General features: G+C 41.7%; 1 protein-coding gene across 2 annotated transcripts in view; it reads left to right on the plus strand.

Moving 5' to 3' along the window:
• Positions 1–757: 757 nt before the first annotated feature.
• The window catches only part of UFL1 (UFM1 specific ligase 1), a 45161-nt gene continuing 20347 nt past the window's right edge, over positions 758–25571 (plus strand). For both annotated transcript variants that reach the window (XM_084622591.1, XM_084622590.1), the window contains exons 1-7: positions 758–889; positions 2100–2245; positions 8946–8974; positions 9740–9837; positions 13141–13255; positions 15574–15704; positions 16379–16437. In XM_084622591.1, coding sequence (XP_084478717.1) covers positions 813–889; positions 2100–2245; positions 8946–8974; positions 9740–9837; positions 13141–13255; positions 15574–15704; positions 16379–16437 — 655 coding nt within the window. In that variant the 5' untranslated portion in view covers positions 758–812. The remainder of the gene's footprint in view (positions 890–2099; positions 2246–8945; positions 8975–9739; positions 9838–13140; positions 13256–15573; positions 15705–16378; positions 16438–25571) is intronic.

The raw sequence follows: 25571 nt of genomic DNA on the forward strand, positions 1-25571 counted from the left end.
GGACCAACAGGGCCACAGCACCACTGCATACTTTTATTCCAGATACAAGGGGCAGTTCTGCTGGTCAATTTCTCAATGCAAACACACAGCCCAGTCCCACATCACCATGCTCTGAATGGAGAGTACTCTTCCTACTGAGCCCAGACTGCTGCTCTCTGCGCTCAAGCCGAACAAGCGAGCAAATCCCAATCACTCAACCTGAGCCAAGGCTTGTCTAGACTAGGGGTAAATGTGGTGTCTTTAAATGGGCTAGGGTAAGGTTTGTCTACACTTGAAAGGTCATTCGGATTAAGGTGGGGTGCGAATTTAGCTATTCCTGGATGACTCCAGTTTAATTCCATCCTGCACCTGAGAAACCTTCCCCACCAAGTGGCATTTCCTTGCCACCGTCACGTTCCTATGACAAGTGTCACCCCTGGCGGATGGTCGCCAGCCTGCAGGTACCGACGGGACGTGGCAGGTCGGGGGCTGGCAGCCCGGAGGAGGCTCCCACCTGGGGCCATGAGTTGCCCCAGGCAGGCTGGATAGGAGCCGGCCCTAGGCTGAGGGCTGGAGGGTATTTAACACGGCTCCTGTCCCGTTTCAGGCCCACGCGGGATCGAAGCCCCGCAAGTCCAGGGCTGGGCGGGCGCAGGGGAGCCCGTCTCCCACTCGGGGGCGGGAAGGGGAGCCGCTTTCCCTGCGCAACTGCTTCTCCTCTCTAGGGGGCGCTGTGGGGAGGCGAAGGCGATCGGTGACGCGCCGCAGCGGTCTGTCCCTGCTCCCGGTCCGTAGCCCGGCGGCTAGGCTGACGTGTGGCGGCGGAGGTAGCGATGGCGGCCGCCTGGGAGGAGATCCGGAGACTGGCTGCCGACTTCCAGCGGGCGCAGTTCGCCGAGGCAGCGCAGAGGTGACGGGACTGGGGTGCCTGACCCCCCCCGGCCGGGCAACCGAGAGGAGGCGCCCGGCCACGCCCCCTCCCCCCGAACTCGGCCCGGAGGCGGCGGCCCGCGGAACCCCGGGCGCTGGGAGGGGGCTGGGCAGCGCCGAGCACTGCGTGTTGGACAGTTGTGGGGAGGTCCAGTGTCCAGGGCTCTGTGGGGCGCAGCGGCGGCGGGGGTGCAGCACTCCGCCCGCTGGGGTGGGGGCGGCATGTAGCGCCCTGCCCTGGGGGCGGTGACCAGCACACCGCGGCCCGGATCCCAACAAGGTTGCTGTAGCTGAAAGTGGAGTAGAAAATGTTTTTTCCTTTCTCTGATTTCAGAGTAGCAGCCGTGTTAGTCTGTAGCCGCAAAAAGAACAGGAGGACTTGTGGCACCTTAGAGACTAACACATTTATTTGAGCATAAGCTTTCCTGAGCTGTAGCTCAAATAAATTTGTTAGTCTCTAAGGTGCCACAAGTCGTCCTGTTCTTTTTCCTTTCTCTGTGGCCAGTGGGCCCTGCGCAGTCACTGCAGAGTCAGGAGTTCTTTGGGCCTGGCACCTTGGAGGGGAGAAATCCCATTTTTGAAATAGGAAAGCAGTGATTGTAAAACTACAGAAATGGGCAAGTGAAAATGTTAACTCACATTTTAAAGTTGATGGGGTTTCAAACTAACACCGCCCCTCTGAGTTCCTGCGTCCTATTTATCCACATCAGCAGATCAGCTAAATATTTAATCTTTTAGTAGTGCGTTGTCTTTATTTGTCTTGACAAACCATTTTACTTTGTTTAAGGGGGGGCAATCATTTACTCATTTAACTAATTTTAAAAATCAAGTTTCAAAGTAACAAACTACACTCATAGGACCTCATCCTGAAAAGGTGACAAAGAGTTTAACTTTGCTGATATGAGTGGTCTCATTGAAACATTGACTATTCATGAGAGCAAGAAAAATAACTTGATACTACTCACATGAATAAAGTTTAATCTTTTGTAGGAACGTATGCAGGTACTAAGACCACGTTTTTAAAATGAAAAGAGAATTAGGATTTTGTATGGAATTGACATTGAAAGTTGTGTGCAGAGAACAGCAAAATAATATTTCAGATTGTAAAACTCTAAAAGCTTCAGTTATTTATCCTAAAATTAGCAAATTCTCATTTTAAATGACCTTGTTACTCTTTATAATGTCCACAGGCTGTCTGAACGTAACTGCATAGAGATTGTTGCTAAACTGATTGCTGAAAAGCAGCTGGACGTAGTGCATACGCTTGATGGAAAGGAGTATATCACTCCAGCACAGATTAGCAGAGAAATACAGGATGAGCTTCATGTTTGTGGTGGTAAGAGTTACATTTGTTTTTCTTCACTTCAAGTAAATTAATAGCAAGATCATAGAAAATAATTTGGGGATTTGAAGATTGCCATTGTCCTTCAATAAACTTAATAAGAAAAGGAGTACTTGTGGCACCTTAGAGACTAACCAATTTATTTGAGCATGAGCTTTCGTGAGCTACAGCTCACTTCATCGGATGCATGCCGTGGAAAAATATGGCTTAAGTTTGCATTTCCCTGTTGCTTCACTGAGGATTAATTCCTCTACCCTTGTCTCCCTTCCAAACTCCGGCCACTGGCTGGTTGTGAACCAGAATTGTCAATGTTACCTTATTTTCTAGTATTAAGAATATAGAACAAAGATGTTACAACACACAAAAAGAAATCTTTTAGCACGCTTAATATATTGCTAGAATTATGATATATATAGAATATAAGCCAAAATATGTGCTTTGATATTTTATGGGAATTAATATTGTTTGTATCTTGTATGTATAGTAAATAAAATAGTGATTTTTATAAATTCAATAAATGTAGTGCTCTGTTTAATGATTGTTAATGACTCTGTTGCTATCACATTAAAAGTGTGATTAAGACTGAAGAAATTCATTGTACTTTTGTAGGCATTTAAAGCCTGATCTTGTAGTACAAAATAAGCATGTGCATATGGGTGGTTTTGTTTTGTACTGAATATTATTGCTTTACAGTCAGAAATGGTCTAAACATGACTGGTATATTTAGACAGTTTTCAAAGACAACTAAAAAAAGGTTGTTGAATCAGGCAAATCACTCAATTAACCAAACATTTTCCTCTGTGGAGGAATAAATGTATGTGCAGTTATAATCAGAAAAGTGGATCTAAAGGGCTCCATGATGAGGTTTGACTCACTTCACAAGTAGATTATTTTTGAGAGGCGTGTATCTGTTAGAAAACCTACGGTAATATAACTGTCAATTTAAAACCAATATAATTATACCAGTGAAAACCTCTAATATAGATGCATTACAGCCATGGGAATTGTAATTTAAACCAATTTAAGAACATCTGTATTGGACGTTTGCACTGGTGTAACTAGATTTGATGTTAAATTGACTTAGTTTCATCAGTGCAAATTTTCTGAAATAGAAGAGGCCTGAGAACGAAGCCTGCAACCTTGACTCAGAATCTGAAAATTGTATTTGAGACATTTTTATTGCTAGCGATGTTGTAAGAGGTAAAAACAATCACAATTTAGAATCAATTTTGTTGATGTAGAAAGTAGAATCATATCCAGCATGTTCTTCCATGTCTATATATCACAGCGAACAGTAGTAAAAGCTTTGCTGTATTTGGTATGGTTTAGATGCACAGGGAGCATATATGGCTTAAACTACCCATTTGTCTGTAGCAACATAACTATCAGTCAGAGGTGCAAAGAGGCACGATCTCTGACCAACAGCTGTGTCAACATAAGCCACTAATGCAGACACAGTTATACCAATAAAACTACACTTTTAAAACAGTATAGCATGTTTTACCTGGGGGGAGTGGTTTTACTATTCCAATACAAACCTTTGCTTTCCCAGTATAGCTGCATCCACCCTAGGTGCTCTTTGCTGATTTAGTATACTCTGTTGGATAAGCATTCCTACTGTAGATATGGCCTAAATTAGAATGCGGAGAAACATATGGTACCTCTAGTTCAGGGGTGGCCAGCCTGAGAAGGAGCCAGAATTTACCAATGTACATTGCCAAAGAGCCACAGTAATACGTCAGTAATATGCCACTCATCAGCTTCCCTCCCAACCCCCCAGTGCTCCTATTGCCTCCCTCCCACCCATCGGCAGCCCCACTGATCAGCGCCTCCCTCCCGTCCCCATACCTGCTGATCAGCTGTTTCGTGGCGTGCAGGAGGCTCTGGGGTGGAGGGGGGAGGAGCGAGGGCATGGCAGACTCGGGGTGGGGGCGGAAAGGGGTGGAATGGGGGCAGTGCCTGTGGCAGAGTTGGGGGTTGAGCAGTGAGCATCCCTCAGCACATTGGAAAGTTGGCGCCTGTAACTCCAGCCCCAGAGTCGGTGCCTATACAAGGAGCCACATACGAACTTCTGAAGGGCCACGTGTGGCTCCAGAGCCACAGGTTGGCCATCCCTGCTCTAGTTAATCTAAAATCTTTCCCTCCTGTGTGAAGTTCATATCATCATATGGTTTGGAAAATAAGTTAACACACCTGCCACATTCATGCACTACAGCTGATTTTTTCCAAAGATTACCTTAATGTGTGCTGCATCAGTGTGTCCGCTTGGCAAAAGTTCAAAGTTGTTACTTTGATAGCAGTTTCTGGCACATGTAGAAAGAATTGGTGGTTTCAATTCCATCCCTAGTAAACTGGTGTTCCTCTTCTAGTAGTGTTCCTATGGGTGCTCCACTCTAGGTGCAGTTGCATCCCCTGCACCTTTGATTAAAGATTTCTCTAGTAGTGTCCATTTGGCCTGTGCATACATGTTATTCAGTCTCGTGCTCCATCCCATTGCTATATGGCACTGTGCGGGCTAACCATTCTCAGTTCTTTCTCAACTGTCCTGGCTTACGACAAAGCCTTAGCTAGTTGTTCAAGTTGAGTTTTGGCCGTAGGTGCTGGAACAAGGGGTGCTGGGAGTGTTGCTGCACCCCCTGGTTTGAAGTGGTTTCCACTGTATACAGGGTTTACAGTTTGATTCAATGGCTCTTGGCACTCCCATTATACAAATTGTTCCAGCACCTCTGGTTTTGGCTCAGCTGTGTTCTCTTAGCTTTTGTACTTAGTCTATTAAAGTAATTAGTTGTATTTTTTTTAAAAAAAGGTGTTATATAGCTTTTTGATCATTCTCCTGCTCCCTGGGATCTTTTGCCCTTTCCAAGGTTATGCTTAGTTCTCCTGGATTCAGGGGTTGCCTGTCATGCTGGGAGGCAATCCCAGTGAGTGATGGACACTCCCACTGCATCCATTGCCTTGGGGAATCTCATAATTCCCAAAAGTGAAACTTCTGTGTGGCGTTAAAATCTAGAGCCAGAAAGAACAGGGAGATAAACTTTGACTCCTTATGATGGAGAACTTGCTGCGAATGGCCTCTGACCCAGATCAGGAGCTCTTCACCCTCCTCCCCCTTGCATAAACCAGTCTCCGAGTAAGTCGGGTGCCTCTTCTGTCTCTGAACTACACTCCTCAAGGGCATCTAAGAGGAAGACCCACGATTCCTCTCATAAGTCTTCCAATGACTGTGCTCCAAGTTTTCCAGGTAGGGAACCTACGTCAAAGAAATCGAATACATCAGCTCCCTTGGATCCCATCAGTCTCAGACATGGTATCCCCGAGGCTGCTGATTTCTCAAGTACCGAGAGCTCTGCTAAGTGAAGAAACCCTAAAATATCGGGCTCCGAGAGACCTTTGATACTAGTAGGAGACCGCAGCGGCAAGAAGAGTTCTACAATGGTACTGGAAAAGATTCGTTGGGCTCTGTCTGGATTCCACCCAGAGCATTTGATACTCACAGTACCATCACTACTCTTACTTCAGCACAAGCCCTGGACACAATACCAACAATGCTGTCAGTACTATAAGATGCCTGGTTTCCCCAAGACCTCAGAGCGTCCGAGACTCCTGATTCACCATTGCTTAACGCCGATATCTTTTTGGCACCAAGAACTTCCAGATCTCTGGACACCTACCCGGTACTGATGGTGGTATCTCAAGCTGCTTCTGTTCTCTCACCATTACCAAGGACTTAAAGGAGGAGGATTCAGAGAAAAATTTTGCCTCAACCTCCCAAATATCTGTTCAAGGCTCTCCACTCCACCCCATGAGGATTCTTTTTCTGAGGAGCCTGAGCTCACTCATGACAGATGTCCACAGCTACTATCCCGCTGGGGTGAGCACTTGTGGATTCCACCACCCATGCCATATGTGCCACTCTTTTGGCCATGCTGGAATCCCTGGGTGGCTTATTGCCACCAATTGTCTAGAGCCTAAAGTTCAGCCATTCACAGAGAGAGACAACCCTCCTATCCTCCCTTTACTGGAGACTCAAGAAGAGACCTTTGAGGAATAGGAGGCCAGGGCTGATGATGCGGTTTCTCCAACCGCGAACATCTTTCTTCATCCCAGGATGAAGCTCCACCATCGCTGGCTGAAGATTTTTAAGCAGTTTCAGGATCTCATCAAGAGCATCGTGGATTCTTTACAGATCCCTCTTGAGGAGATTGAAGCAGTAGTTCTGAACCAGGGGTACACAGAGGTCTTCCGGGGGTACAGTAACTCATCTAGAGATTTGCCTAGTTTTACAAGAGGCTACATAAAAAGCGCTAGCAAAATCAGTACAAACTAAAATTTCATACAGCGAATGACTTGTTTATCCTTTTCTGTATACTGTACACTGAAATGTAAGTACAATATTTATATTCCAATTGATTTATTTTATAATTTATATGGTAAAAATGAGAAAGTAAGCAATTTTTCAGTAACTGTGTGCTGTGATACTCTTGTATTTTTGTCTGCTTTTGTAAGCAATTATTGTTTAAGTGAGGTGAAACTTGGGGGTACATTAGACAAAACAAACTCCTCAAAGTAGTCTGGAAAGGGTGAGGGTCGCTGCATTTGAAGAACCACATCAGAAGCTGCTTGACGTCCTCCATATAGCCTCTTATGCCCACGTTTTCCCTGCCAGTCAACAAGGCACTCCTGGATCCTACAAAGGTCATTTGGCATACTCTGGCGTCAATTTCTCCCACGTGCAAAAGGGCAGTCAAAAATATTTCCCTCTAAGGAGTCATAATTTTTTTTCTCACCCATCTCTTAATTCCTTGGCAGTTGAGGCAGTTAACAAATGTGGTAGGCAGAACTACACTAAATCTACACTCTATGATAAAAATCATAAGCATCTCAACCTTCTTTGTAGAAAATCTGATTCTTTGACTACTTTATAGTTTAGAATCGCCAACTACATCTACACAAATTATACCAAGCTAAACTCCTTTATTGACCATCTGCCGACAGAACACAGAGAGCAGTTCCAATCAATTATTGCAGAAAGCCAGCTCCTCACAGGCTATCTCTGCAGGTTTCTCTCAACACTGCTACTTATTCTATTTCTACAGCAGTAGTTATGAGGAGGGTCCCCTGGCTTCCCAAAGGAGATCCAGAATACGATAGAAGACCTTCCTTTTGACGGCATTAAGTTGTTTGCTGGTAATACGGACGAATCCTTGCATACATTAAAAGATTGCAGAGCCACTTTACAATCTCCAGGGAGCTACACACCTGCTCTGAAGAGAGAATTTACTAGGTCCCAGAAAGCACAGAGATCCATCCTGCACAGTTCCTGAGTTAGCAGAGGCCATAAAACCTCACCACAAGAGGCAGAGATTTCAGAGACGGAAACCACCCACCTCTCAGCCTTCAACTTCACAACTGTCCACTTCAAAGGATCAATTTTGATGGGATGGTTGAGATCCTGAGCTGCCATCCTCTTTCTTATCAGCTATAACGTTTCACATGCTTTCCTCCTTTCGGCAACTCTTTTCACCATAACTACTGACAAGTGGGTTTTAGAGATCATTTACACAGGGTACTCCATCCACTTCAGTTCTCTTCCGCTCACAACCCTCCTTCCCTATTCAGGGACTCCTCCCATGAGAACCTGCTATGGCAGGAAATAGACTCTCTTCTACACTTGTGTACTATAGAATCAGGTTTCGCACAGCTCAGAGGGAAGGGGTTTTATTCCAGGTATTTCCTGGTTCTGATAAAAAATGATGGTTGGAGACCCATCCTAGATTTAAGACTACTCAACACATTTGTGAAGGCACAAAAATTCAGAATGGTGACACTTGCAGTGATGATCCTATCACTCCTATCATTGTAGTATGTAAAGGCACAACTTGGACTTCTGTGCATACATTTGCTGTAATAATTTGTGATACTGCTTCTGATACCGTGTTTGGCTCAGCTGTACTTTCTTCTGTACTGAATGAGACTCTGAAGCTCCCTCCTCCTTAAAGGGGAACTGCTTGGTAGTCAGCTAGAGTGGAGCATTCATGGGGACACTACTCGAAGAAGAAGAAATGGTTATTCACCCTGTGCAGTAACTGTGGCTCTTTGAGGTGTGTGTTCCCATGTGTGCTCCACTACCCATTCTCCTTCCCCTCTGTCATGGGGCTTTGTGGAGGTTAGCCTGAACAATGCTATATAGCAACAGCATGGGGAATGAGGCTGAGTAACACGCATGTGCAGGCTGAATGGACACTGCTATGAGCAATCTCCTATCAAAAGCACAGGGTGCAAGTGCACTAGAGTGGAGCACTCATAGGGGGACAGGACACATCTTGAAGAACCACAGTTACTGCACAGGGTGAGTAACCATTTCTTCATGTTTTGTTGGCATCATAACATGACAGTTTCAGCACAGAGGTAAAGGGGGGAGAGTCTCAACAATTCTTCTACCTTTTATAGACTCTGTTAACGTTGTCTTTAGGCATATAGGGTGTCATGGGGAATCTTGCACTGTTGCTGCCATTATGTGGATTTTTTCCTCTGATTAAACAGATTTCAGCTTTAAATGCTGTCAATCACACTCCTTGTGATCACTTAAAAAAAATGAAATAGAGTTCATACTTGATTGGCTGTGCTGCATTATAAACCTGTTCAAAGCTTTTGATGTACTAAATACTTAAATTATATTTGTATTTTTTCAAAGGTCGAGTAAACATTGTTGACTTACAACAGGTAATTTTTTGTTATAAAAATACATATACTTTTTGTTTCTGTGTTTCTCTATTTGTACTGCATCAGTCAGTCTCAAAGTAAGTTACTATGCTGATATTGAAGTGCTGTATAGCAGTGGTTGCAAAACTGGTGGCACTTCTCACTAACTTTGACTACTTTGTCCATTTGTGTATCACTTCACAAATGTTGTATTCATGCGTATTCTGATTTTGAGATAAATAAGTACTCTGTAGTACTGTGACACTCTTTAAAATTGCCCCTAAAAAAAAGAAGCAGGTTTTTTTTGATGATTTGAATATTTCTGCTTTCTTAAACTGAGAAGTACAGTTGGATAAGAAAGGTCCGCCTTTGCTAAAATTTAGAGCTATTGGGTCATGCAGTGAAATATAATAAACTTTGCATGCCTCTCTGGGTCCTCTCTTTCTTCCTTAATCACTTGTCTCCACTAATCTCTATCCCCCAGTCATCTTCTGTGACTAATTTTTCCTTCTGTCTCAAGTAAAATTGCTTGAAATCAGAAAACTTTCTGGAAGACAAAGTGTTTCTTTTCAGAGCTTTACAAAAATCTTACTTTTCTAGGACCCTTTAACCTAGTTGTTATTAGAAGAGATGTTTTAAAAGCACAAACGCTTCTGTTCCAAGCCACAGACTTACTTGCACATAAATATGATGGAGCAAATAAAAAGCAGATATCCTTTTGAAAGTATGTCTTAATGTCTGAAAGTTAATTTGAATTTAAGGGACTGATGGATTTTTTTTTTCCAGATAATAAATGTCGACCTGGTCCATATTGAAAGCCGAGCTAATGACATTGTTAAATCAGATAGAACTATTCAGCTGGTACTGGGACAGTTTATAAATGAGTGAGTATCTTCTGGAGAAATGTACAGTAAGTCCTCACTTAAAGTCATCCTGGTTAACGTTGTTTCGTTGTTACATTGCTGATCAATTAGGGAACATGCTTGTTTAAAGTTGCGAAATGCTCCCTTCTAACAAAGCAGGCAGTTGCCTGCTTTGTCCATGTCCACTGCTTGCAGAAAGAGCAGCCTGTTGCAGCTAGCTGGTGGGGGGCTTGGAACCAGGGTGGACCGGCAGCCTCCCTATCAACTCCCTGCTCCCCTAAGTTCCCTGTGCGTCAGGCAGCCGCCCAGCAGGCTACCAATTGCTAGCAGTTCAGCTGTCCCTCCCCCCCACTGCCATGTGCTGCTCCTGCCCTCTGCCTTGGAGCTGCTTCCCGAGCCTTCTGCTTTCTTGGGGGGGGGGGGGGGGGAGAGGGGGCCTAATGTCAGAGTGTCCCTCTCTCCCTTGCTCCTGCACCCCGCTTACCCCATCTCAGAGGGACACAGGACAGGGCTCAGGATGGAGGGAGCTTTCCTTCAGCAGTTGTGGTCTTAGCTTACTCATTAACTTAACAAGGCAGTGTACTTAAGAGTGGTTCTCTCTCAGGCACACACTGTGTCTCCCTCTCTGTCTGCTATGCTGTCTACCCCGGGCCATTCCTGCTGCCTTGTAGAGTGTGAGGCTACATTAACAACTAGTTTCAGAGTAACAGCCGTGTTAGTCTGTATTCGCAAAAAGAAAAGGAGTACTTGTGGCACCTTAGAGACTAACCAATTTATTAGAGCATAAGCTTTCGTGAGCTGTAGCTCACTTCCTCAGATGCATATCGTGGAAACTGCAGCAGGCTTTATATATACACAGAGAATATGAAACAATACCTCTTCCCACCCCACTGTCCTGCTGGTAATAGCTTATCTAAAGTGATCATCAGGTGGGCCATTTCCAGCACAAATCCAGGTTTTCTCACCCTCCACCCCCCCCACACAAATTCACTCTCCTGCTGGTGATAGCCCATCCAAAGTGACAACTCTTTACACAATGTGCATGACAATCAAGTTGGGCTATTTCATGCACAAATCCAGGTTTTCTCACATCCCCCCCCCACCCCCATACACACACAAACTCACTCTCCTGCTGGTAATAGCTCATCCAAACTGACCACTCTTCAAGTTAAAATCCAAGTTAAATCAGAACATCTGAGGGGGGGGGTAGGAAAAAACAAGAGGAAACAGGCTACCTTGCATAATGACTTAGCCACTCCAAGTCTCTATTTAAGCCTAAATTAATAGTATCCAATTTGCAAATGAATTCCAATTCAGCAGTTTCTTGCTGGAGTCTGGATTTGAAGTTTTTTTGTTTTAAGATAGCGACCTTCATGTCTGTGATTGCGTGACCAGAGAGATTGAAGTGTTCTCCGACTGGTTTATGAATGTTATAATTCTTGACATCTGATTTGTGTCCATTTATTCTTTTACGTAGAGATTGTCCAGTTTGACCAATGTACATGGCAGAGGGGCATTGCTGGCACATGATGGCATATATCACATTGGTGGATGTGCAGGTGAACGAGCCTCTGATAGTGTGGTTGATGTTATTAGGCCCTGTGATGGTGTCCCCTGAATAGATATGTGGGCACAATTGGCAACGGGCTTTGTTGCAAGGATAAGTTCCTGGGTTAGTGGTTCTGTTGTGTGGTATGTGGTTGTTGTCGAGTATTTGCTTCAGGTTGGGGGGCTGTCTGTAGGCAAGGACTGGCCTGTCTCCCAAGATTTGTGAGAGTGTTGGGTCATCCTTTAGGATAGGTTGTAGATCCTTAATAATGCGTTGGAGGGGTTTTAGTTGGGGGCTGAAGGTGACGGCTAGTGGCGTTCTGTTATTTTCTTTGTTAGGCCTGTCCTGTAGTAGGTGACTTCTGGGAACTCTTCTGGCTCTATCAATCTGTTTCTTTACTTCTGCAGGTGGGTATTGTAGTTGTAAGAAAGCTTGACAGAGATCTTGTAGGTGTTTGTCTCTGTCTGAGGGGTTGGAGCAAATGCGGTTGTATCGCAGAGCTTGGCTGTAGACGATGGATCGTGTGGTGTGGTCAGGGTGAAAGCTGGAGGCATGCAGGTAGGAATAGCGGTCAGTAGGTTTCCGGTATAGGGTGGTGTTTATGTGACCATTGTTTATTAGCACTGTAGTGTCCAGGAAGTGGATCTCTTGTGTGGACTGGACCAGGCTGAGGTTGGTGGTGGGATGGATTTGTGCTGGAAATGGCCCACCTGATGATCACTTTAGATAAGCTATTACCAGCAGGACAGTGGGGTGGGAGTAGGTATTGTTTCATATTCTCTGTGTATATATAAAGCCTGCTGCAGTTTCCACGATATGCATCTGAGGAAGTGAGCTGTAGCTCACGAAAGCTTATGCTCTAATAAAATGGTTAGTCTCTAAGGTGCCACAAGTACTCCTTTTCTATTAACAACTAGTTAACCCCTTGAGGGCTCAGCCAATTGCTAGTTCATCATTTAGCAATATTCCCTGGGAAATATCCCATCCTCTGAATTCACCACCTCAACCAAGCTTCACAATCATCATTACTGTGTACAGTATTAAATTGTTTATTTAAAACTTATACTGTGTGTGTATATATGTGCGTGTATATATAAAAAAAAATACAGTCTTTTGCCTGGCAAAAAAAAAAAAATTCCCTGGAACCTAACCCCCCTATTTACATTAATTCTTATGGGGAAATTGGATTTGCTTAACATCGTTTTGCTTAAAGTCGCGTTTTTCAGGAACATAACTACAGTGTTAATTGAGGAGTTATTGTATACAGTGGTCAAGAGATACAACTTTAGATGTTATAGGTGCAATATAACTATAGTCTTCTATTATTTATTATGCTTCAGAACTTATTTTTGGGGCAGAGAATATACTTCCATGGACCAGAACCAGTGACATGCTGAGCACTCTCATCTCCCATAAAAATCCATGTTCAGGTTCCTTGGAGAGAAAAAAATGTGTGTGTTTTTTATGAGGGGGTTGTGAAATTACTTCTTATTGTTCCTTGTAAGGAAATAAATGAACAGGTTGCAAACTAGTGGGTTGGTTAGCATAATTTTAAAAATACAACCTTTTCCCTGTAATAGTTGTATTGAGCAAGATGAATTACCACAGCCCCTCTATTTCTGTTTTATAGTAAGTTCCCATGTATTTATGTATACCCTGGAAAAATGTTTACTCTGAACAAATAAATTTAATGAGGCAGAATAACTGTACGTAAAGAGATGCAAGTTGAATTGGGAATGTCACGCTAATGTCTTTTCTTCCTGGTTTTACATAAGGAGTTACCTAGACCAATTAGCAGAAGAAATAAATGATAAACTACAGGAAACTGGTCAGGTGACAATATCTGAACTCTGCAAGGCATACGACCTTCCAGGAGACTTCTTGATACAGGTTACTGCATGTTAACTACCCTTTCATATAGAAACATTGAATTCTGATTTGAAGAAATGTTTCCCTTTTATAGCAACTTTATTATCCAGGCAACAAAGATGATAGTTATATGAAGTCTTGGGTAGTGTCCTAAGCAGGTCAGTATTAAATCTCTCAGGTTTGCATTTTAGCGGCTATGAACCGATTTTAGATTAAAATTTGCCGGTACGGATTTCAGTATCTGAACTGAGCTAGGTTTCCTCTCAGCCACTGTGATACTTTAGGAGAAAGGAACGAACATACTTTAAGAGTGTAATCAAAGAATTTGAAAAACTGCCTTCAGGTGAAAGACTCAAGGGGATCAATCTAGTTAGCTTATAAAAGAGAAGATTCAGGGCTGAACTTGATCACAATCTATACCTGGGGAACAGAAATATGATAATAGGAGTGCCCTTCAATCTAGAGGAGAAAAATATAACAAGAACCACGGGCTGGAAGTTGAAACTAGACAAACTTAGACTATATATTAAGATCCACGTTTTTAACTGTAAGAGTAATTCAGCATTGGAACAACTTACCAAGAGTTGTGCAGTATATCCTTTATCCCTGGAAATTTTTAAATTAAAAATTAGGATGTTTTTTCAACACAGGCATAGGACTTCCCTTTCAATGAGAAAAGCTCTTGTTCAAAGGAAGTCCGCATTGAAAGGGAAGTCCTATGGCCTGTGTTATGCAGGAATTCAGACTAAATTATCACAACCTTCATATCTTCATAAATGATCTGGAGGATGGTGTGGATTGCACTCTCAGCAAATTTGCGGATGATACTAAACTAGGAGGAGTGGTAGATACGGTGGCAGGTAAGGATAGGATACAGAGGGACCTAGACAAATTGGAGGATTGGGCCAAAAGAAATCTGATGAAGTTCAACAAGGATAAGTGCAGTGTCCTGCACTTAGGACGGAAGAATCCAATGCACCGCTACAGACTAGGGACCGAATGGCTAGACAGCAGTTCTGCGGAAAAGGACCTAGGGGTGACAGTAGACGAGAAGCTGAATATGAGTCAACAGTGTGCCCTTGTTGCCAAGAAGGCCAATGGCATTTTGGAATGTACAAGTAGGGGCATAGCCAGCAGATCGAGGGACGTGATCGTTCCCCTCTATTTGACATTGGTGAGGCCTCATCTGGAGTACTGTGTCCAGTTTTGGGCCCCACACTACAAGAAGTATGTGGAAAAATTGGAGAGAGTCCAGCGAAGGGCAACAAAAATGATTAGGAGTCTGGAACACATGACTTATGAGGAGAGGCTGAGGGAACTGGGATTGTTTAGTCTGCAGAAGAGAAGAATGAGGGGGGATTTGATAGCTGCTTTCAACTACCTGAGAGGTGGTTCCAAAGAGGATGGTTCTAGACTATTCTCAGTGGTAGAAGATGACAGGACAAGGAGTAATGGTCTCAAGTTGCAGAGGGGGAGGTTTAGGTTGGATATTAGCAAAAACTTTTTCATTAGGAGGGTGGTGAAACACTGGAATGCATTACCTAGGGAGGTGGTAGAATCTCCTTCCTGAGAGGTTTTTAAGGTCAGGCTTGACAAAGCCCTGGCTTGGATGATTTAGTTGGGGATTGGTCCTGCTTTGAGCAGGGGGTTGGACTAGATGACCTCCTGAGGTCCCTTCCAACCCTGATATTCTATGATTCTAATGGTCCCTTCTGGCTTTAATGTCTCTGGCATGATCATCTTCTAAACACATTGTCCAGAATATATACACAGTTTCTTTCTTTTTTTGTCCCAGACAATCTGAATGTTTTAAGTTACTAATTTGAATGCAGATTCCAATCTCTTTTTTCTTTTGTCAGGGGTTTTTTATTTCTTGCTGTTAACTTATACTCTGACATCTCAGAAGAGTGGTTCAGGGACTTCCTTTGTCACAGACACAAAGGATTTAACATGAACGTGCAACCTTAGAAATCCAAGGCCAAATGAGTTTCTTTCACAATGTGGTCGTTCTTCATTCACCTGTAAAGATTGTAATATGTGTGGGAGAGGGAATAGTCATTAAATAATTCAGGTCATTGTATGTATTATTGAGAAAGCTACTTTAACCTGGCGATTGCAGTTGGGTCAAAATAGCGTGACCTCACACATGCAATCTGTGTGTTTTTTATAGTATCTTAATATTCTTCAGTAATTATTACCATTTTAAATACATTCTTATTTCTGAATATGTTGATTATTTCGACAAATTAACTTTCTAATCTACAGTTTAAATATATTTTCTTCTTTGCTGTGTAACTGTAAACTCTCGTCCCAGCATTTATCATAACTTCTGTTCACAGGCATTGTCCCCCCGTCTTGGTAGAATTATTCATGGCCAGATAGATCAGGACAACAAAGGAGTGATTTTTACGGAGGCATTTGTAGCCCGGCATCGAGCACGCATTCGTGGTCTGTTCAGTGCAATTACTAGGTAAGCCCTAACACAAATATCTATATGAAGAAATGTGATTTACAGCATTTTTTATGCATCTGATTTATTTGTAATATACAAAAAAGAAAATAAAGGCATATGTATGAGACTTTTGCAGTTACAATTCATTTTACAGTGAGAGAATTTTGTGTACTTTTTTGGAGAAACATGTAAAGTGAGCCCAGTCCTCTGCTGACGTACAAAGGTACTTGAGCAAGAGGAAAGGCTTATCGCTAGAAAAGGGAAGACTAGTTAGCTAAATTACAATGGGAAAATATTTTGAAAAACTGGCTAACACTGCTGGTCATGAATTCACTGTGAATTCTTAATTTTCTGGAAAGTGTCCCCTCACTGACATAATTACAGATTAATATCCACCAACCACACTTCATTTTTCAGAAATTTGGGTATCCGTTCAATAGCTATCTTAATGCTCTATCTTGAGCATGAACTTAGTTAGCAGAAGTTTGTGTGTGTGTATGATATTTACAGTAGTACTAATACAGTTTTAAACCAATATGAATTTATTAAACAGTCTGGCTAATACACTTGATCGGTTTTTCAGAATATTCCTTTCTTGGGGGGAAAAGTCCAGAGGTACTTGTTTGTAGATTCTACTTCAATTTGGGAGTCTCCAGGTCTGTTTCCATGTTTATCCTTTTTATTCTTTATAGGCCTACTCCTGTAACTAACTTGATCACTCGGTATGGATTCCAGGAACAACTGCTTTACTGTGAGTTTGTTTCAGATTTTGTTTCATGTATTTAGATTCTTTATTGTTGGAATTAATCATTTCAATTAAACCTTTTAGTATTGTTTTTGAAATAAATAGCAATAAGTCTCCTTTCTAGTTTAACAAGTAGTAGACTTCTTGTGCTGTCTACAGCTCAGAAAAATGTCTATATCTGCAGCAATGAAAGATCATTGATGGAATACCTCTAAAGGAGTGGAATGATGCAAGAAGTGCAATGTTCATTTTTGTCTTCTGTTTCATTATGTGCTCTGGTATTTTTATCAATGGAGCATGCAAAAGGACACTGATTTCACATAGCTGAATGACTTTAACTGCATAGGATTTTTACTTATTGACTTTATTTTGATATTGCTGAGGCAGAGTTTTTGTTATGCTCATAACTAGAGGTCTTAGTAATCTGGGAGATAAATCGCACGCTTATTGGTTTATTTTTTCTTTTATTTAAAAAAGCCTTACAAAATTACAATCCATGAAGATTTCCTTTTGTAGTCCTTGATTTGCTCTCACCTCAACTATTGCAACTCTTTGACTATCCAGCTCTCATGTCTCCTCTATTCTATACAAAATGCTACCTCAAAGATCATGTGTCTTGTCTGTGGACTGACCACGTCCTCCTATGTTCATTTGCGGGCTTCTCATCTCTTATATAAAAGTTAATCTCCTTTTCTTTGCCTTCAGGGCCTCACATGACTTTGTTCTATTAATGTTCCTGTCTTCCCTTTCTTCTTTCATTCTACATGGTTAACTGCTCCTTTAGGCTCTCCCACTGGCATCTGAATCTAATTCCCTTATGCCTGCAATCCTCTCGCTGACCCTGACCCCAGGATTCTTCCACTCTCTTTCCTTAAAACTAAACAAGCCTGTCAAGGTTCCTCCCCCCACTCTGAACTCTAGGGTACAGATGTGGGGACCTGCATGAAAAACCTCCTAAGCTTATCTTTACCAGCTTAGGTCAAAACTTCCCCAAGGTACAAAATATTCCACCCTTTGTCCTTGGATTGGCCGCTACCACCACCAAACTAATACTGGTTACTGGGGAAGAGCTGTTTGGACGTGTCTTTCCCCCCAAAATACTTCCCAAAACCTTGCACCCCACTTCCTGGACAAGGTTTGGTAAAAAGCCTCACCAGTTTGCCTAGGTGACTACAGACCCAGACCCTTGGATCTTAAGAACAATGAACAATCCTCCCAACACTTGCACCCCCCCTTTCCTGGGAAATGTTGGATAAAAAGCCTCACCAATTTGCATAGGTGACCACAGACCCAAACCCTTGGATCTGAGAACAATGAAAAAGCATTCAGTTTTCTTACAAGAAGACTTTTAATAAAAATAGAAGTAAATCGAAATAAAGAAATCCCCCCTGTAAAATCAGGATGGTAGATATCTTACAGGGTAATTAGATTCAAAAACATAGAGAACCCCTCTAGGCAAAACCTTAAGTTACAAAAAAGATACACAGACAGAAATAGTTATTCTATTCAGCACAATTCTTTTCTCAGCCATTTAAAGAAATCATAATCTAACACATGCCTAGCTAGATTACTTACTAAAAGTTCTAAGACTCCATTCCTGGTCTATCCCCGGCAGAAAACCAGCATATAGACAGACACACAGACCCTTTGTTTCTCTCCCTCCTCCCAGCTTTTGAAAGTATCTTGTCTCCTCATTGGTCATTTTGGTCAGGTGCCAGCGAGGTTACCTTTAGCTTCTTAACCCTTTACAGGTGAGAGGAGCTTTCCCCTGGCCAGGAGGGATTTCAAAGGTGTTTACCCTTCCCTTTACTGTAGCCCAGCCACAACCGAAAATGAGCAGCTCTAACTCTAGTGATACACACTAAATGTACTGAAAAATGGGGGGGGGGGGAGAGGGTATTTATAAATAGCATTAGAAAGCCATGAGCTTAACTTCATTTAGTTATTCTACTTGTTCATTGCCTTCCATTTCCTTTTCCTTTGAATGCTGTCTTTTTAGGCCCCAGTTCTGCAATGAGAACCTGTGGGCCCAGAGCTTGACCTGTGTAGTTCCCTTTGCAGATTTGGAGCAGGGACTTTGTCTTCATACCTGTGTGGAGATCAAAGTGGTATCTTAATGCAGGAATTAGGGTACCAAGCCCAAGTAATTTTATCCCAAAATTGCTAAGGCTTCTGTCTAGACCAGTGGTTCTCATACTTTTGTACTGGTGACCCCTTTCAAATAGCAAGCCTCTGAGTGTGACCCCTCCTTATAAATTAAAAACTTTTTAAAATATATTTAACACCATTATAAATGCTGGATGCAAAGCATGGTTTGGGGTGGAGGCTGACAGCTTGTGACTCCCCATGTAATAACCTCGCAACCCCCGAGGGGTCCCAACCCCCAGTTTGAGAACCCCTGGTCTAGACTGAGAAAGAAAGAGGCTGAATTAATCATTATTTCTTGTGATATAATTCAGAAATTTGACAGTGTTGCCTCATGAGGATTCTTATCATACATAAGGTACTTCTGGGGCAATTCTGTGCCTAAAAATTCTGTGTGCAATATTTTAAAATTATGCATATTTTATTTGTCAGAATAACACAATATAATTACACCATTTTCAATTAATTTAGTAATTTATTTCAAAATACTTGTCAGCAAGTATGTCTAACAACACAGACAACAAAAAGTTTCCCTGAGGAGCAGAGAGTTAAAGAAACTCCTATGACAATCCAGTTCCTGCTTCTGTTAGACTTTTGTTGGGTGCCTCAGTCTGGGTGTGTCACATGTGTCAGCTAGGCACATCTTGGGGGGAAAACTCTGCCCCTTTGGTCTCAGACACCCACACCCCCTCCCCATCAGACCCCAGCTGCAGGATGCCTCCCTAGCCCAGACACCACACCTCCTACCCCCCAGAGCCCAGCCGCAGGGCACCTCCCAATCCAGAGCCCTACCGTGGGGCAGCCCCCAACGCTACAGCTGTGGGGTGTGCCCCTAGCCCATTCACCCGCATCTCCTATCCCCCAGTGCCCTGCGGTGGGGTGTCCCCCTAGCTGTATCCCTTTGACCCCAGAACCCAGGGATCTAGAAAGAGAAACAGCCTGATGCTGGGTCCTGGGCTTGTATGGAGTTTCCTACACACTGCCTTCTTCCTTCACAATGTGCTGGAAACTGCAGGTGCCTGGAACTCTTTCTCCCTGTCCCTCCTCCCTCCCCAGCAGTGTCCTGTATTTGTGAGCTGCAGAGCAGGGCTTTGCTGGGTCTCGTGGCCCCTAGTGCTGGCCAGCAGCTCTGCAGCACCAGTTCTGCAAGGGAAAGTGAAATTCTGCACATAACATTAATTTTGCACAAATTCTGCATTGCGTGGTGGTACAGAATTCCCCCATGAATAATAAAGATGTCATAAGTTATACAAGCAAGAGAACTCGGTTATATAATTAGTCTATAAAGAAATTAAGAAAAACAATAAACAGTGTTTAGTTTAATTTGTTTCTTCAGTTGTGTCCTTTTTGAGAGTTCTCCAACAGAGGATTGTATCTTCTGTTACAGTCAGACTGTAGGATACACTCTCTCCTCTAGGCAAGCAAAAAGAGAAACTAATTAGGCTCCACCTATTCATTTTGGAACTATCTAATTATCCTAGGTAATCCAGGTAGTTTATTGGTGGCAAAGGGCAAAGTTCAAAAGTAGGTAATGTGAGAGATGTGGCAGTGTCCTGCAATATCCTGAACAAACCTTTTTGAATTACATTGAAGTATTTAGGAGTTCATTGTATTAAAAATAAAAATGTTTATGTATTATAGTGGGATGTATGTAACTTCTATGGGGGGAGACATGACTAATGTAAGCCCTTGGAAGTGTTATGTTCTTCAGAGGACTATTTGAAACAATGTACCAGAAAAGAATGAATTTTAAAAGTTGTGGGTTTCCCAGGAAATTTCTAGGGGCAGGTGTATGCAATTATACTCCTTTCAGTTATGCAAGAGCTCAGCCTTTGGAAGCTTTGCCCTGAGGAGGGGACCTTTGCTGATTAATTAGCTTTTAACATGAAGACAAGATCAGAATCCCAAACTGTATAGAGGAAGGACACTTAGATTCAAGGGGGTGCTGGTTCTGAGCCAAGGCGATTATAAACTTGTAACCACAGAAAGCGCCCTTGATGGGGGATGAAGGACTGACTGGTACCAGAGTCCTTGTTAGAGTTGGGGTGATCTCTGGTAAACTTCTTGGTGTGTGTGTGTAGGTTCTTTTATTGTTTTCGTATGTTTTCTCTAACGCATTAACTTTAAGAATAAATGTTTAAAAACTGTGAGCAATTACACTGTTCGTTGATTCTGGGAAGAAAAGCAAAGCAGGCCTGCTTAAGCAGTCTGACTTGCTGGGGAATTCACATTATAGACAAGGAACTGTGAAGCCTGGAAACACCTCCATCAGGAGGGAGTGAGATGTGTGTCTCTGCACGTAAGAGATGATGGCTGGGGAGCTGTGAGCCTGAGAGTAGGTGCCCTTGGTGGAGCATAGTGTGGGAATACAGGTGCAGTTTCCCTGAACTGTGGCAGGTAAATCCTGTTTAGATTATCATAGTGAGGGAAAAAATTATAATTGGAAAAAGGTGTAAGTGATCTTTCAAATTCTGTACTGGAAGAGACCTTTAGTTCAGTTGCTTAAAGAAGCCCCTCAGCTATTATTCACTTTAAATCTATGTGGCTTTTTAGCCCACCAACTGACCCAAAGTGGTTTGAAGGAGGCAGATTAATAAAAATTAAAAATCTTAAATTCAAATTAAATCCCACAATCTCTGTTTTAACATAGTCAATGTATATATGCTGTCCAGGAATGCATTGTCCATCTATGCAGAGTTAAGCAGGAAAATCTGTTAAACGTTATGTTGCAATAATATTTGTGTCCAATGCAATTTCATTATGTATGTAAAATTGATTTCAATAATTCCTCATATAATACTTAGCAAGACTTTTTAGCCACTAAAGTTTGATTTTTGCTTCTGACAGCCACCTGCAGATCAACACTGGGGCTAACCGAGTTTGTTGCTGCTTCTCTCTTTGTTCAGTGAGCAGCGTTTGTTCTTCATGTTGTTCCAATGTTCCTTCCTATACTCTGTTTCTTGGCTCATTTTCATGAATTTCAAAGAGCGTTTTATTCATTTTGATAATCTCTTGTAAACTTTAAAAATAAAAGCTTTTTCTTTAATTTTGTCCATTTTCTGAATATAATTTCAGTTTCACAAATGTTTGAGTACTTGAAAATATTTTCCAAATTTAGTATAAATACAGGCTGTATCAGTGATTAGGGCTGTCAATTAATCGCAGTTAATTCACATGATTAACTCAAAAAAATTAATCGCAGTTTTAATTGCACTGTTAAACAATAGAATACCAATTGAAATTTATTAAATATTTTGGATGTTTTTCTATATTTTCATATATATCTTGTATTTTCTGTAGTAATTGAAATCGAAGTGTATATTTTGATTACAAATATTTTCACTGTAAAATGATGAACTGAAAAATACTATTTTTTGTTTACCTCATACAAGTGCTGCAGTGCAATCTCTTTATCATGAAAGTGCAACTTACAAATGTACGTTTTTTGCATAACTGCACTCAAAAATAAAACAATGTAAAACTTTAGAGCCTACAAGTCCACTCAGTCCTACCTCTTGTTCAGCCAATCGCTAAGACAAACAAGTTTGTTTACATTTACAGGAAGTAATGCCGCCCTCTTCTTATTTACAGTTTCACCAGAAAGTGAGAACAGGCATTTGCCTGGCACTTTTGTAGCTGGCATTGCAAGGTATTTACCTGCCAGATATGCTAAACATTTGTATGCCCCTTCATGCTTCGGCCACCATTCCAGAGGACATGCTTCCATGCTGATGACGCTCGTTAAAAAAAATGCATTAATTATATTTGGAGCTGAACTCCTTGAGGGATAATTGTATGTCCCCTGTTCTGTTGTATCCGCATTCTGCCATATATTTCATGTTATAGCAATCTCAGATGATGACCCAACACATGTTGTTCATTTTAAGAACACTTCCACTGCAGATTTGACAAAACGCAAAGAAGGTACCAATGTGAGATTTCTAAAGACAGCTACAGCACACAACCCAAGGTTTAAGAATCTGAAGTGCCTTCCAAAATCTGAGAGGGACGAGATAGGGAGCATGCTTTCAGAAGTCTTAAAAGAGCAACACAAGGAAACTACAGAATCCAAACCACCTAAAAAGAAAATCAACCTTCTGCTGGTGGCATCTGACTCAAATGATGAAAATTCACATGTGTTGATCCTCACTGCTTTGGGTGGTTATTGAGCAGAACCTGTCGTCAGCATGGACACATGTCCTGTGGAATGGTAGGCTGAAGCATGAAGGGACGTATGAATCTTTAGCGCATCTGGCATGTAAATTTCTTGTGATGCGGGCTACAACAGTGCTATGAGAGAGCCTGTTCTCACTTTCAGATGACCTTGTAAACAAGAACCAGGCAGCATTACCGCCTGCAAATGTAAACAAACTTGTTTGTCTGAGCGATTGGCTGAATAGGAAGTAGGACTGAGTGGACTTGCAAGCTCTAAAATTTTACTTTTTGTGTTTTAATGCTGTTTTTGTGCATAATTCTATATTCATAAGTTCTGCTTTCATGATCGAGATTGCACTACAGTACTTGTATTAAGTGAATTGAAAAATATTATTTCTTTTGTTTTATTACAGTGCAAATACTTGTAAAAAAATAAATATAAAGTGAGCACTGTACACTTTGTATTCCATGTTGTAATTGAAATCAATATATTTAAAATGTAGAAAACCTCAAAAAATTTTAAATAAATGGTATTACTAATGTTTACCCTTGCGAATAATCGCGATTAATTTTTTTAATAGCTTGACAGCCCTAAATATGACCATATATTATAATTATACTTAATTATATCTATTTTAATCAGTTTATGTATAGTTTAATTACTTTTATTTATATGTGGTACCTGTAGCAATATAAACTTTAAAAGCTTGATGTTTTTAAATTTCCTGGCTTCTTTCATTAAAAATCCTTTAGAAATTTCCTTCATGTTTCTAAGTCTGGTGAATAAGTTGTATAATTCCCCATTTAACAATTAGTCCAGCAGACATTAAAGTATTAAATAATGAAAATAACCATCTTTGATCCTATAATATTGCCATGCCATTGTTCACCTTAAGATGACATCAGGCTGTTTATAATAAGAATGCTTATATTTAGAAATGTAAAATAGTTTCAGTTAAGGAAGTAATAAATTTACAAAACTTAATAGAAAGCATCATGTTCCCTCACTTCTGAGCACTGTAGCCCTAATCGAAAGACCATTGCAGTCCATGGAAAAACTCTCATTAACATCAGTGGTCTTTGGATAAGATCTTATGGGACCTAAATTATTTTCACTTTTATTTAAAACTCTTTTGTAAATATTTCATTGTTTTTGTTGTTCTAGCATCCAAAGGGTCCAAATAGGATGAAGGCTCTTTTGTGCTGTAAAATCTCCTGTAAAGGCACAGTGCTTGTCCTGTAGGAATCTTGTAATTTTAGAAATATCATTTTTAACCAGTAATTTTTACATCTATTTTGAGAGCTTCACTTCCACGCCTGTCTGTAAAGCACCTGGCACACTGTTGGTGCTCTACCAATAATAATACTTCTAGTTTGGCTATTTTTTAATTTTTGTGTCAAAATCTTATAAATCTTTTTTCCATGAACTTTGAATGGAAGTAAGATTGAGAATGTAAAATGAGTAATAAAATCAATGCAGTGCACATTCAATATGCTGTATTGTTTCTGTATGTTAGGTAGTATGGGTATGTAGAGTTTGTTTTCAAAAGTAGATAGTGTAAACTTCTGTTTTTCATGTTGTTATAAGTACTTACTTTTTTTATAATCTTCCGAAGTTGCCTGTTAAGCGCTGTCTAGGCTAGGTAATTGAACCGTTGCTGAAAATGGTTTGTCCCTACACCAGTATGGAAAACAGCCTAGACTGGCCAAAACTATTTTTGTTTTTTTCCTACGAAAATTTTCCACTGTTGCTACCAGTTGCTTAGCTTTATTCGTCGCAGTCCTAGCTGGTTGTGTATATGGTCTTGTGTAAATAGGGAAGTTATTCTGGAATATAATAGGGTGTGAATTTAAAGTGCAAGCTACTTCAGAATAATATCCCATGTGGGCACTCGTATTTCAGAATAACGGTGTCCACATAGGGAGTTACTCCCACATAGCTGTTGCAAACTAGGTTATTCTGCAATAGCTATTCCAGTCAATTTTGCCAGGTTCACAAGCCCTAAATTTCAAGATGCTATAGTTCCCACTTTGGCAGTGTTTATCACTGCCCCTAATATTTTATTGTCCCATCCTGAGAGATTCAGTTCGCATGGCCACACACCCGTAGCTTATACTGTTGAGATGGGCATACCATGAGTAGTTGCATGATGACGACTTTCTCAGATGGCAGTTTCTATATTGTGTCCCCCAGCCCTCTTTTCTGTTTCAGTCCTGAGGATGATACACATCACTTGTTTATCCTTTTTTTGGATGGAAGGGGAAAAGTAATTTATCACCTGTTTGCTCGCCTGTCCATTTCTGTATTGTAGAGCTCCTGTCACAAATTCTCTAGTCATGACTTAGATTTAGTGGGTTTTTGCCATAGGGAAGGGTCTCTCTGTTTCTTTCTGGTTGTGTTCCCCTTGCTTTCTGTTCCCATTCTTGTTAGCCAGTTAATGAAGGAAGAGCTGTGATATGTGTTCCCACTTCGTGTTTTACTCCAGGGATAAACCCATGGCTAATCTGTCTTTTCTTTAATGAAGAACTCAACACATTCTGTAAAACAAAAACCTAGGATAAAAAATTCCATTAGAACAGTGGTTCTCACGCTGTGGGTCAGGACCCCCAACGTCAGTTGCAACCTTGTTTTAATGGGGTCGTCAGGGCTGGCATTAGACTTGCTGGGGGCCAAAGCCCAAACTTTACCACTTGGGGCTGAAGCCAAATCCCAAGGACTTCAACCCTGGGTGGCAGGGCTCAGGTAACAGTTTCCCCCACCTGGGGCTGAAGCCCTTGAGCTTCTGCTTTGGCCCCCCACCTCGGCCTGGGGCAGTGGGGCTTGGGCAGTCTCAGGCTTT

Source organism: Lepidochelys olivacea, assembly GCF_965140295.1.
Source record: "Lepidochelys olivacea isolate rLepOli2 genome assembly, chromosome: 3".
Taxonomy (NCBI): Eukaryota; Metazoa; Chordata; order Testudines; family Cheloniidae; genus Lepidochelys; species Lepidochelys olivacea.